Source organism: Stomoxys calcitrans, chromosome 1 (assembly GCF_963082655.1).
Source record: "Stomoxys calcitrans chromosome 1, idStoCalc2.1, whole genome shotgun sequence".
In the NCBI taxonomy this organism is placed as follows: Eukaryota; Metazoa; Arthropoda; class Insecta; order Diptera; family Muscidae; genus Stomoxys; species Stomoxys calcitrans.
This window is the reverse complement of record NC_081552.1, coordinates 249774862-249789861: the sequence shown is the minus strand read 5'-3', so window position 1 is coordinate 249789861 and position 15000 is coordinate 249774862. Positions and strand designations below refer to the sequence as shown.

At 41.5% G+C, this 15000-nt stretch overlaps 1 protein-coding gene across 1 annotated transcript in view; it reads right to left on the bottom strand.

The window, feature by feature from the left end:
• Positions 1-15000, bottom strand: part of LOC106094880 (centrosomal protein cep290) — a 32562-nt gene that overhangs the window by 1399 nt on the left and 16163 nt on the right. Inside the window, exons 8-14 of the mRNA XM_059362958.1 lie at positions 12938-13091; positions 12639-12873; positions 11701-12569; positions 7879-8011; positions 7269-7813; positions 2894-3026; positions 1802-2835 (exon numbers count right to left, since the gene is read on the bottom strand). Of these exons, the coding sequence (XP_059218941.1) occupies positions 1802-2835; positions 2894-3026; positions 7269-7813; positions 7879-8011; positions 11701-12569; positions 12639-12873; positions 12938-13091 (3103 nt within the window). The remainder of the gene's footprint in view (positions 1-1801; positions 2836-2893; positions 3027-7268; positions 7814-7878; positions 8012-11700; positions 12570-12638; positions 12874-12937; positions 13092-15000) is intronic.

The window sequence follows — 15000 nt, the reverse complement described above, 5'->3', positions numbered from 1 at the left end:
TTTCGGGGACATCCGATAATAAATGTGACTTTTATGGCCCCAAAACCTTACATCGAGAGTTCGGCAGCTATATCCAAATCTGGACCGATTTGGGCCAAATTGAAGAAGGATGTCGAAGGGCCCAACCCAACTTAGTGTCCCAAATTACGGCGAAATCGGACAATAAATGTGCCTTTTATGGCCCCAAAACCTGAAATCGGAGGATCGGTCTATATGGCAGCTATATCTAAATCTGAACCCATCTAGGCCAAATTGCAGAAACACGCCGAGGTGCTTAAATTAACTCACTGTCCCAAATTACGGCGAAATCGGACAATAAATGCGCCTTTTATGGGCTCAAAATCTTAAATCGAGAGATCGGTTTATATGGCAGCTATATCCAAATCTGGGCCGATCTGGGCCTAATAGAAGAAAGATGTGGAAGGGCCTAACACAACTCACTGTCCCAAATTTGGGCAAAATTAGACAATAAATGCGCCCCAAAACCTAAAACCGAGAGATCGGTCTATATGGCAGCTATATCCAAATCTGAACCGATCTGGATCAAATTGAAGAAGGATGTCAAAGGGTCTAACACAACTCACGGTCCCAAATTTCAGCAAAATTGGATAGTAAATGTGGCTTTTATGGGCCTAAGATCCCAAATCGGAGGATCGGTCTATATGGCAGCTATATCCAAATCTGAACCGATCTGGGTCAAATTGAAGAAAGACGTCGAAGGGTCTAAGGCAACTCATTGTCCCAAATTTCGGCGGCTTCGGACAATAAATGCGCCTTTTATGGGCTCAAAACCTTAAATCGAGAGATCGGTTCATATGGCAGCTATATCCAAATCTGGACCGATCTTAGCCAAATTGAATAAGAATGTCGAAGGACCTAACACAATTCACTGTCCCAAATTTTGGCAAAATCGGATAATAAATGCTCATTTTATGGGCCCAAAATCTTAAATCGGTGGATCGGTCTATATGACAGCTTTATTCAAATCTGGACCGATCTGGGCCAAATTGAGGAAGGACGTCGAAGAGCCTAACACAATTCGCTGTCCTAAATTTCAGCGATTTCGGACCATAAACGCGCCTTTTGTGGGCCTATGACCCTAAATCGGGAGATCGGTCTAATGGCAGCTATATCCAAAAATGAACCGATAAGGGTCAAATTGAAGAAAGACGTCGAAGGGTCTAAGGCAACTCATTGTCTCAAATTTCAGCGTTATCGGACAATAAATGCGCCTTTTATGGCAAAAAAACCTAAAACCGAGAGATCGGTCTATATGGCAGCTATATCCAAATCTGGACCGATCTGAGCCAAATTGAAGAAAACTTTCGAAGGGCCCAACATAACTCACTGTCCCAAATTTCGGCGCAATCGGCCAATAAATGCGCCTTTTATGGGCTCAAAACCTTAAATCGAGAGATTGGTTTATATGGGAGCTATATCCAAATCTGAACCGATATGGGCGAAATGGAACAGCCCATATGACATGTCTTATCGTCTAATGGCAGCTTTAGATTTGTGATGTTTTTAGAAAGAATTTCAGGCTATGAGAAGTTTTTTTTATTTATTTTTGTCTTTTCCTTTACTGATAGTCTCCCTCTTGCTCTTTGAAACTCGACTGCACATGGGTCTGATGCCAGAGCATTGAGTTTAATTGTCCACGTATAACGTAACTGTCCGATTGGGCAGCCTCGCCTTCATAGAGAGCCTTCATAGATTGGATAATTCAGACTAGACCCAAAATCCGGTTTCTGTTATATCCCGATTTGTAGGTATTCAGTTAACCCCCCAGCCCCATACTTACTCCTCCAAATGTTTTATTCTCTTCTGCAAACGTTCTGTGCCATCGCCCTGTCGCAACAGATCATTATCCAATTGCAATTGCAGATTCTTAGCCTCCAATCGAACATTTTGGGCTTCGGTGGCACATAATTTCTCTTGCAACTTCTCCATTTCAGTGGTCAAAGCATTGCTGCCTTTACCCTCCAGTTCCAAAGCTAAAATCTTGCGCTGCTGCATCTCAATGCGAGCCTTCAAGGCGTGTATAATGTCTTCATGGGCATTTTGCACTGCCGACGAGGTGGCAAAATGCGATTTGCAGGGCTGTATGACACTGCGACCGGGAGAACTGCATTCACTGCTGGCGCCCGTATAAGTCTCAGGACTCTCTGAGGGTGTATATTTGGCTCCACTGCCACTGCCATGACTAGGAGAACCTCCGCCATGGTGATGTAAATTGGGACACGAAGGTGTGCGGCAACATTTCATGGCATTTTGGACATGCTGATGCGTAAATCTTCCCAATTTCACTTCCATTATTTGTTTGTCCTTTTCCAGGCGATTAATGGTGGTGCGAGCGGCCTGCAACAGACTGCGAGTCTTCTCCAGCATAATTTCCGTTTCCTCCAATTTGGCCTTGTACTTTTCGGCACTTTGTTGCCATCTCTTTTGTTTCTCCCAGAGGCCAACTTCATTGGCACTACGTGCCCGTTTGCTTTCTATTATGACTTTCTGACGCTGTATCTCGGCACGAGCATCTTCCAAATCGATTTCCAGTTGTTGCAGACGCTTTTGAAGATTCTCATTTTTAACGCGGGCATTAAGTTCGGTCTTTATGGACACCACTGGGCGCTTGATCAGCTGTTGGCGCAGCGATTGACTGAGTTCTCGGGCTTGTTTCTCGCGTTGCGTGAGGCTGGTTAATTGTTTGCGCAAGGCCTCAACTTGGGTTTGATAGATTTTATTGGTGGCCTCAGTGCGTGTCAAATCACTGGCCAATTTGGCAATTTGTTCGGCCGAATAGTTGGAGGATTCATTCATATAACGTTGTTGGTCATCCTTGAGGGAAATAGACATAAGAAAAAGTTAAGTTTGAGGCTTTTTTTTGAAGACTTACATGGAAATTATTTAAGGTATCCATGAGCTCATTGATATGACGATCCTTTTCCTCCATCAGACATCTGAGCTGCTCAATTTCTGGATTGGTGGCATTGGCGGCAGTTTTTTCACGATCATCGAGAAGACGTATTCTAGGAGAAAAATGTGGGCAGTTTTCTTCATATAAATCAAAATATGGACAAATTTTGTATGAAACTTAAATATTGAAAAGTCCTTCTGCTCTCTCGCAGCTCTTGGGAGAGCTAGGGGACTTATTAAGCCCAGTTTCTCAGAAAAATCGTGCTCTACACAGTACTCCATGGTCGTAGGGTATGTAGAGCAAAATGCAAATGCAAATTTGCCCATGAACATTCCATTAAGGAACAGGGGCAAACTTCTCACACATCAATGAGTGCTGTCCGATTCAAGTTTAAGCTCACTGATCAGGGGCCTGCTTTTTATAGCCGAGTCCGAATGAGGTGCCGCAGTGCGACACCTCTTTGTGGAGAAGTTTTACATGGCATAGTACCTCCCAAATGTTGCCAGCATTAGGAGGGGATAACCACTGCTGGAAATGTTCATGATGTTCTCGCCAGGATTCGAACCCAGGCGTTCGGCGTAATAGGCGGACATGCTAACCTCTGCTCTACTGTGGCCTCTAAATGCTCAAGGTATGTAGAGCACCTTAATCAATTTGACAAAGGCGTTGATGAAGATATATGGCGTATCTGAAATCGCGATCCACCATGTCATTCATTCAGGGTTTCGACAACAGCACACACTTGTTAAACTTTTATAAGTTCTTTGCTATGCCATTCTTTGAATAGAAAGCAAATGATCCCGAGCTGGAATATGTTCGAAAATCACGATAAGATATTCAAGATCGAAGTAAATCAGCACAAACAGACAAAATCAAAATTTGATAAAATATTCTCCAAAATTAAATTTTGGTAAAATCTTATACATTACAAGTTGTGGTCCGATTCGGACCATAATTGAAATGACTGTTGGAGACCATAGTAGAAGTCATTGTGTAAAATTTCAGCTAATTCGTATAAGAATTGCTACCTTTAGGGTCTCAAGATGTAAAATAGGGAGATCGGTTTATGTGGGTGCTGTTTCAGGCCGTAGACCGATTAAGACCATATATGACAATTATATAATTGCGCCCTCTAGAGGGTCAAGAAGTCAAGATACCAGATCGGTTTATATGACAGCTATATCAGGTTATTAACCGATTTGAACCATACTTAGTACAGCTGGTGAAAGTCATAACGAAACACGTCATGCAAAATTTCAGCCAAATCGGATAGGAATTGCGCCCTCTATAGGCTCAAGAAGTCAAGATCCCAGATCGGTTTATATTGCAGCCATATCAGGTTATGGACCGATTTCCACCATACTTAGTACAGTTGTTGGAAGTCATTACGGAACTCGTCATGCTAAATTTAAGCCAAATTGGATAAGAATTGCGTCCTCTAGAGGCTCAAGAAGTAAAATAGGGAGACCGGTTCATATGGGAGCTGTATCAGGCTATAGACCGATTCGGTTCATATTTGACACGTATGTTGGAGGTTATGGGAACGTCCGTTGTTCAAAATTTCAGCCAAATTGGATAATAATTACGCCCTCTAGAGGCTCAAGAAGTCAAGATCCCAGATCGGTTTATATGACAGCTATATCAGGTTATGAACCGATTTCTACCATACTAAGTACAGTTGTTGGACGTCATTACGGAACTCGTCATGCTAAATTTAAGTCACATTTGGATAAGAATTGCGCCCTCTATAGGCTCAAGAAGTCAAGATCCCAGATCGGTTTATATGACAGCTATATCAGGTTATGAACCGATTTCCACCATACTAAGCACAGTTATTGGATATCATAACAAACCACGTCGTGCAAAATTTCATCCAAATCGGATGAGAATTGCGCCCTCTAGAGGCTCAAGAAGTCAAGATCCCAGATCGGTTTATATGACAGCTATATCAGGTTATGGACCGATTTTCACCATACTTAGTACAGTTGGTGAAAGTCATCACGAAGCACGTCATGCAAAATTTCAGCCAAATCGGATAGGAATTGCGCCCTCTATAGGCTCAAGAAGTCAAGATCCCAGATCGGTTTATATGACAGCTATATCAGGTTATGGACCGATTTCCACCATACTTAGTACAGTTGGTGAAAGTCATAACGAAACACGTCGTGCAAAATTTCATCCAAATCGGATGAGAATTGCGCCCTCTAGAGGCTCAAGAAGTCAAGATCCAAGATCGGTTTATATGGCAGCTATATCAAAACATGGACCGATATGGCCCATTTACAATCCCAACCGACCTACACTAATAAGAAGTATTTGTGCAAAATTATAAGCGGCTAGCTTTTCTCCTTCGAAAGTTAGCGTGCTTTCGAGAGACAGACGGACGGACGGAAGGACATGGCTAGATCGACTTAAAATGGGGTCTCCATTTCCGACCCCATAAAGTATATATATTTTTGATCAGCGTGTCCATTCGTCTTCAATGTGCTTCAGATCGGTCCAGATTTTGATATAGCTGCCATATAGATCGATCTCTCGGTTTTAGGTTGTGGGACCATAAAAGGTGCATTTATTGTCCGATGTCGCCGAAATTTGGGACAAAGAGTTGTGTTACGCCCTTCGATACTCTTCTCCAATTTGGCTCAAATCGGTTTAGATTTGGATATAACTGCCACATAGACCGATCCTTCGATTTAGGGTCTTAGGCCCATAAAAAGCCGCATTTATTGCCCGATGTCGCCGAAATTTGGGACAGTGAGTTCCGTTAGGCCCTTCGACATCCTTCATCAATTTGGCCCAGATCGGTCCAGATTTAAATATAGCTGCCATATAGACCGATCTTTCGATTTAAGGTTTTGGGCCCATAAAAGGCGCATTTATTGTCCGACTTTGCCAAAATTTGGGACAGTGAGTTGTGTTAGGCCCCTCGACATCCTTCTTTAATTTGGTCTAGGTCGGTCCAGATTTGAATATAGCTGCCATGTAGACCGATCTCTCAATTTAAGGTTTTGGGCCCATAAATGGTGCATTTATTGTCAGATGTCGCCGAATTTTGGGACAGAGAGTTACGATAAACCCCTCCACATATTTCTGCAATTTGGTTTAAGTCTATCAAGATTTGCATATAGCTGCCATAGAGACCGATATCTAGATTTTAAGCCTTGGGCCCAAAAAAGATGCATTTGGTCCAAATCGGATCATATTTCGATATAACTGCTATGATACATAAGGTCTGCAATTTTCACCGGATTTTGATGAAAGGTGGTTTACATATATATCCGAGATGCTGGGAATCCAAAGTTCTGACCGGCCGAACTTAACTCCTATTTACTTGTTAGATATCGGATGGTCACCGACACGCCCCCTAACCCCGAGGGCGCCACCCAAAACCAAAAGTGGACTGACAGGCACCTATGATGGTGGGTTCAAAAATTAGGTTCAAGTAATGGGTTCGAAATTTGTTTGCAATCTCACAGTCACCGAAAACAAAACATGGTTTCTATTGTTGGGGTCGGGTGCCGCGGGCCGCCCAAAACACACCAAATGGATATGTAGACCAATCACGACAATATATAGCCATGTGTTTGGGGAGTCGCCCCACCCCAAAATACCTCCCTATTATATAAAAGCTATTTGAAGTGAAAATTAATTGATTTTCGGGAAATTGATATTAATTTTCGGGACAAAGACCCAGAGGTTCTTCCCACCTTCAAACACGACTTTTTTACCGATCATGCCATTTTGGGGCTTATATGAAATGTTTTTGGAAGTAGAACATATTGACTACCCCTAAACCGTATATATTTACCAATATCGTATATATTAACCAATACCGTAATCTGGGACTCAAAAGAAAGGCCTTTGGGAGTAAAGTAAAAATTTGCCCAGAAGCTGAGCAGGGGCAAACTTCTCACACATCAATGAGTGCTTTCCGATTCAAGTTGAGTTTATCAATGATAAGGGACCTTTTTTTATAGCCTAGATCGAACAGCGTGCCGCAGTGCGACACCTCTTTGGGGAGAATGTTTTACATGACCATGCATGGCATGGAACCTCGCAAATGTCGCCAGCATTAAGAGGAGATAACCACGGCTTCAAATTTGGCCTCGCCACGATTCGAAAGCAGGCGTTCAGCATCATAGGCGGACATAGGCTACAGTGGCACAAATTCGATATCCACATTCAGGGCTAAGTGTTCCCACCCTAAATAAATATTCGAGAGTTAAAGAAGGCGCAGCCCAGCGGGCCTGGATCGGCTAGTTTTGTATAAAAAAATCATTTTTACAAAAATTTTGTTACAACATTTTGTTTGAAAATCAAGTTTCGACAACATTTTCTCTCTCTCTGTACTCACTTCTCTTTAAGAATCACTATCTCATCCTCCTTGAACTTCAGTGCACTCTCCCAATAGCTAGCTTTATCTTTAAGTTCCTTTAGCTGCTTAACAAAATTCTGCGGTATATCCTTCATCTCTTCCAATTCATGTTTCTCGGTTATAGCCGCTACTCCTTCATTAACAGTTCTCACAGGTGAATTACTAACTCCGACAGTTAGATTCTCTTCAAATAACTCTTCGATTTTCTCATCGGTCATTTCGTGCAGACTATTGTCGGCATTTTCTTCGCCACCTGCAGCATTTCTGGCCAAATCTAGTTTTTCATTGGAATTTCGTCTCACTGTGGCAGCTTCCAATTGGGACTTGAGTTCCATGATTTCCATATCTTTGGTTTTTATATTGAAATTCAAATTGGTTATGGTGCTCTTGAGGCCTTCTATCTCGCCATTGAGTTTGCTCACATTGAGATGTGTTTGCTCTCGTTCGGCCTGCAGAATATCCTGGTATTTGCCAATGGACTTGTCCTTTTCGCTCAATAAAGTGTGGAAGGACAATATGGTTTTCTATAAAATAAAGTCGTAAGTTTGAAATTTGATTTAAAAATTTTTGAAATGTATTTTGTATTTACCTCAATGACATCGGATTGTAGGGATGGCATATTTTGTTCTCCAGATGTTGTTGTTGTTGTTTGTGGCTGAGATTCTTTTAGGTTGCTCAATTGGTTTTCTAAATGCTCGATTTGTTGTTTAGCTTCAAGGAGGCTGAATAGACATTAAATAAGACAAATATTAAAGCAGTAACAATTAAAATTGTCCTAAGTTCGGCCGGGCCGAATCTTATGTACCCTCCACCATAGATCGCCTTTGTCGAGTTCTTTTCCCGATATCTCTTTTTAGTCAAACAAAGGATAAAGGAAAGAATTGCTATGCTATTGGAGCTATATCAAGTTATGGTCTGATTCGGACCATAATTGAATTGAATATTGGAGGCCTAGCAGAAGTCACTGGGTAAAATTTCAGCCAAATCGAATAAGAATTGAGCCCTTAGGGGCTTAAGAAGTAAAATATGGAGATCCGTTTATAGTAGAGCTGTATCAGGCTATAAACAGATTCAGACCATATTTGACCCGTATGTTGAAGGTCATGGCAGAAGCCGTTGTACTAAATTTTAGCCAAATCGGATAATAATTGCGCCCTCTTGAGGCTCCAGAAGTTGAGATCCCAGATCGGTTTATATGACGGCTATATCTGGTTATAGACCGATTTGGACTATAATTAGCATAGTTGTTGGAAGTCAAAGCTGAACACTTAACGCAAAATTTCATCAAAATTGGATTAGATTTGCGCCCTCTAGAGCCTCAAGAAGTCAAGATCCAAGATCGGTTTATATAGCGGCTATATCAGTTTATGAACCGATTTGGACCATGCTCGACACAGTTGCTGAAAATCAAAACAAAACACATCGTGCAAAGTTACAGCTAAATCGGATAAGAATTGCGCCTTCTAAAGGCTCGAGAAGTCATGATCCCAGTTCGGTTTACATGGGAGCCATAAGCATAGAAAGGCCTCCGAGGGGTGGGCTAAACACCCCCACAGCAATGTTTTAGCCCTCCCTCCAAAATTTTCAAGAGTTCATTGTTTTCGGAAAATTTTTGCAATTTTATTGCCATTCAAGAGGTTTTAGTCCCCCCCCCCAGAACTCGGGGCTGGCTTTGCTAATGATAAGCGATGGGTTTCTACCGGGTAAATACCCAACGCTTGGTATTGGGTATTTACCCAATAAATTCCTTTTTTTGGGTATTTATAATTATGCAGTTATCTTGGGTATGAAAACATTTTGCAACCAATCTTTGATGATTTCTTATTCTTTGTATGTAAACATGATCTTTTGATCTCATAAAATCGGATTTTAGTTATATATAGTCGCTATATAGACCGATCTCCAGACTTAAAGTCTTGGGGCAATAAATTGGTAATTTTTCATCCGATTTTGATGAAATTTGGCACAGTGAGTTCTGGTAGATCCCGATCCATTTCTAAGAAGTTCAGATCGGACTATATTTGGATATAGCTGCCCTATAGACCGACCACCCGATTTCCCGATATAGAGTATTGAGGCCATAAAATATCCATTTAAAGGGTGATTTTTTTGAGGTTAGGATTTTCATGCATTAGTATTTGACAGATCACGTGGGATTTCAGACATGGTGTCAAAGAGAAAGATGCTCAGTATGCTTTGACATTTCATCATGAATAGACTTACTAACGAGCAACGCTTGCAAATCATTGAATTTTATTACCAAAATCAGTGTTCGGTTCGAAATGTGTTCATTCACCGTAACGTTGCGTCCAACAGCATCTTTGAAAAAATACGGTCCAATGATTCCACCAGCGTACAAACCACACCAAACAGTGCATTTTTCGGGATGCATGGGCAGTTCTTGAACGGCTTCTGGTTACTCTTCACTCCAAATGCGGCAATTTTGCTTATTTACGTAGCCATTCAACCAGAAATGAGCCTCATCGCTGAACGGTGAATGAACACATTTCGAACCGAACACTGATTTTGGTAATAAAATTCAATGATTTGCAAGCGTTGCTCGTTAGTCAGTCTATTCATGATGAAATGTCAAAGCATACTGAGCATCTTTCTCTTTGACACCATGTCTGAAATCCCACGTGATCTGTCAAATACTAATGCATGAAAATTCTAACCTCAAAAAAATCACCCTTTACTATGCGAATTCGATGAAATTTGGCACAGTGAATTCTGGTAGACCACTACCCATTCCTGTCAACTGTGATCCAGATTGGACCATATTTGGATTTAGCTGCCACATAGACCGATCTCCCGATATAGTGTAATGAGCCTATAAAAGGCGCTTTTTATACCCACCACCGAAGGATGAGGGCAAATTCATTTTGTCATTCCGTTTGCAACAATCACGCCGCAGTCTTTAAAAATAGAGATATTGAGCTGAAACTTTGCACATATTCTTTTTTTGTCCATAAGCAGGTTAAGTTCGAAGATGGGCCATATCGGACTATATCTTGATATAGCCCCCATATAGACCGTTCGGCCGATTTAGGGTCTTCGGCCCATAAAAGCTACATTTATTATCCGATTTTGCTGAGATTTAGGACAGTGAGTGGTGTTAGGCCCTTCGACATTCTTCTTCAATTTGTCTCAGATCGGTTCAGATTTGGATATAGCTGCCATATAGACCGATCCTCCGATTTAGGGTCATAGGCCCATAAAATCCACATTTATTATCCGATTTTGCTTAAATTTCGGACAGTGAGTTGTGTTAGTCCCTTCGATATTCTTCGTTAATTTGGCCCAGGTCGTTTCAGATTTGGATATAGCTGCCATATAGACCGATCTCTCGGTTTTAGGTTTTGTTGCCATAAAAGGCGCATTTATTGTCCGAATTTGCCGAAATTTGAGACAGTGAGTTGCGTTAGGCCCTTCGACGTCCTTCTTCAATTTGGAGCAGATCGGTGCAGATTTGAATATAGCTGCCATAAAGATCGATCCTCCGATTTAGGGACTTTGGCCCATAAAAGCCACATTTATTATCCGATTTTGCTGAAATTTGGGAGGGTGAGTTGAGTTAGGCCCTTCGACATTCCTCGTCAATTTGGCCCAGATCGGTCCAGACTTGGATATAGCTGCCATATAGACCGATCTCTCGGTTTTAGGTTTTGGGCCCATAAAAGGCGCATTTATTGTCCGATTTCGCCCAGATTTGGGACGGTGAGTTGTGTTAGGGCCTTCGACATCCTTCGTTAATTTGGAACAGATCGGTTCAGATTTGGATATAGCTGTCATATTGATCGATTTCTTTGTTTTAGGTTTTGGGGCCATTAAAGGCGCATTTATTGTCCGATGTTGACGAAAGTTGCGTTAAGCTCTTCGACGTCCTTCTTCAATTTGGCCCAGATCGGTGCAGATTTGAAAATTGCTGCCATATAGACCGATCTCTTCATTAGAGGTTTTGGGCCCATAAAAGGCGCATTTATTGTCCGATTTCGCCGAGATTTGGGACAGTACGTTGTGTTAGGCTTTTCGACATCCCTGCCATATATGGTTCAGATCGGTTCATTTTTAGTTGTAGCTTCTACCCAGCTTTTGGTTATAGATGAGTAAATACCCGAGTATTTACCCAATTTATCGGGTAAACACCTTTTTTGGGTATTTACCCATCGCCCATCTCTACTAATAATGGGGAGCTATATCAAAACATGGAGCTATACAATCCCAACTGACCTACACTAATTGGAAGTATAAGTGCAAACTGGCTAAATCGACTCAGAATGTCAAGACCATCAAGTTGAGTTTCACATCAATATTTCGAGGTGTTACAAAAGAAATGACGAAATAAGTATACCCCCATCCTATGGCGGAGGTTAAAGAAATGGACTTCCCCTAGCAACTCTCTCCCTCTTACCTTTTTTCCGAAATCTGCAGTTTTTGTAATGCTTCCTTCAACTCTGAGCCTTTGGGTATTTTACTCTGCTTAATCTCCTCCTTGTCTTCTTCAGTTTGTACTGTTTGAACAGATTTATTGTCTAGCGCAACAGGGTCATGGCATGTTTGTATTTCGACTTCCGAGGTGGATTTTGCTTCCGCTTTTGTGGAAGCCCCTTCCCTTTGAGGTGATGTATCAACACCTTTTGTGGATTCAACATCCACTTTAGGGGATATTTCATTTGTAGTGGCAACTTTCTCGTCCTTTTTGGATGATTTTTCTTGAATTGTAGTGGATTTTTCATCATCTTTTTTGGGAGTTGACTTTGCTGGTATTGGCTTTTCCTCCTTTTTGGGGGATTTTGGGGGTTTGTCTTCTTCAACAACTGTCTTGGTTTCATTCTTGGAATTATCCTTGATTACATTTATTTCTGCCTTCCTTCCTTCTGTTTGTGTACCCTGCTCTTTTCTTGACTGTTTTGTTGGAGTCTGTATGGGGGACATATTTTTGTCCACCATTTCCTTACGAGGTTTATTATTGGCCGATAGTTTTCTTTCAGCTGGCACTGGGGTTGTTGCCATATTAGCCTCAGTATTGCAGCCTATGTCCTTGGTGGAAGGTGCATCCAGCTTTGTGCTCTCTAAAACCTTTTCCTCATCTTTGTTGAGTTTTGTTTCTTTGTTTACAGCATCCTGGCCAAAGAGAGCCTCTACGGTATGCCAATGTTCTGTTTCCGTGGCCATTTTTAATTTCAACTCATTGAAATCCTTTTCCAAATCACTGTTCTTCTTTTCCAAATTTTTTATTTCATCTTCATAGAGTTTGCATTGGGTTTCGCTTTTGATGAGCTGCAAAAAGAAAGTGAAGCAAAATATTTGTGATAAAAATTTTGTTTTTTTTCAACTTTTTTTGCAAACCTTTATCAATTGTTGATTTCCTTCCATTTGTTCGTGATTTTCTTTCATTAATCCCTGCACTACTGCCTCAACAACTTTCTGCAGATTTTCCTCCTCCTTTGCCTCTTTGGGGGAAGTGTTGGTTGAGCATTTTTGTAAAAATTTGTTATAGGAAAACACGAAATTGGTGAGGAAGACGAGCGGTGTAAATTTGGCATATTTTTCTCGTAGGCTATTCAAGGATTTTTGTAAAAATCTAAAAAGAAGTTGCATGCATTAGTTCCATACTCGTTCTTTATTTGGACTTAAACTTTGCTCACTTAATTTTGATATTATTATTTTGGCGCTCGATTTGGAAGTTTTTGGTTAATTCTGCCTTTAAATTATCACGGCTTAAAAGGTCCAGTTGTAAGGATTCCGAATGTTGTTTTAGGGCATCACGTTCGTATTTTAATTGAATAACTTCCGATTTAGCTGGGAAATAGAAAAAAAAAATATTTTTATAAAGGAAAAAGGGGGTTGATGGTGCATCAGAAATCATGATCCACCATGCCAGTTAAAGTGTTTGGAATAGTAACACACACTTGCCCAACTTTTATAAGTTCTTTGCTCAGCTATTCTTGAATAGAAAGCATTTTATATGATCTCAAGCTAAAATATGTTCGAAAAATCACGAAAACATTTATAAACAAATAAAAAAGCGTTAAGTTCGGCCGAGCCGAACTTTGGATACCCACCACCTCGGCTGTACATGTAAACCACCTTTCGCCGAAATCCGGTGAAAAATGCATACCTGATCTTTTTAGTAGCTATATCTAAAAGTAAACCGATCTGAACCATATACGACACGGATGTCGAAAAGCCTAACATAAGTCACTGTGTCAAATTTCAGTGAAATCGGATTATAAATGCGCCTTTTATGGGGCCAAGACTTTAAATCGAGATATCAGTCTATATGGCAGCTATATTCAAATCTGATCCAATTTGGGGCAAATTAAAGAAGGATGTCGAAGGTCCTAACACAACTCACTGTCCCAAATTTCGGCGACATCGGATGCGCCTTTTATGGCCCCGAAACCTTAAATCGAGAGATCGGTCTATGTGGCAGCTATATCCAAATCTGAACCGATCTGTGCCATATTGCAGAAAGATGTCGAGGGGCTTAACTTAACTCACTGTCCCAAATTTTGGCGACAGCTGACAATAAATGCGGCTTTTATGGGCCCAAAACCTTAAATCGAAAGATCGGGCTATATGGCAGCTATACCCAAATATGGACCAATTTGGGCCAAGTTGCAGAAAAATGTCGAAGAGCCTAACACAACTCACTGCCCCAAATTTCGGCGAAATCGGACAACAAATGCGCCTTTTATAGGCCCAAAACCTTAAATCGAGTGATCGGTTTATATGGCAGCTATATCCAAATCTGGGCCGATCTGTGCCATATTGCAGAAAATGACGAGGGGCTTAACTTGACTCACTGTTCCAAATTTCGGCGACATCGGACAATAAATGCGCCTTTTATGGGCGCAAGACCTTAAATCGAAAGATCGGCCTATATGGCAGCTATATCTAAATCTGGACCGATTTGGGCCAAATGGAAGTAGGATGCCGACTGGGCTAACACAACTCACTGTCCCAAATTTTAGCAAAATCGGAGAATAAATGTGGCTTTTATGGGCCTAAGACCCTTAATCGGCGGATCGGTCTATATGGGGGCTATATCAAGATATAGTCCGATATAGCCCATCTATGTCGGACTATATCTTGAGGGTATAAAAAGAGAAGGAGAAAGAACAGAGCCCTGATCTATAACGACTCGTACAGTGCGATCTTTGAGAAAGCTCGAAATATATCGAAAGAAGCCATTACCGATACCAAATGCGTCAAGCTTTGATAGTAGTGCACGGTGCCAGACCCTATCAAATGCCTTGGAGATATCCAGAGCCATAACCTTACTCTCACCAAACTGGTGGATTGAGCGACGCCAACGTTCTGACAGAAGTGCCAAGAGGTCGCCCGTAGAGCGATTTACGCGGAACCCATACTGTTGGTCGCTAAGAAAGCCATTGCTCTCCATAACCTTGGAGAGAGCGGAGCATATCGCAATAGGCTGGTAATTCACAGGGTTGTTCGCCCCACCCTTCTTGGGTATGGGCTGAAAGTTCGCAATCTTCCAAAGCGCCGGGAACACCCCCTACCGTACGTAGGCAAGGTTGAAAAGATTGCGTTATGGACGAGCAAGCGTCGAAGAACACTTGCGGAAGACCAGTGTTGATATGGCATCGGGGCCCAGGGATTTATTTACGTCTAGATTCTCAAGAACCCTTTTAACTCCACGAGTTCGAAAAAATATCTGGGACATGACGCCAGATACATTTTC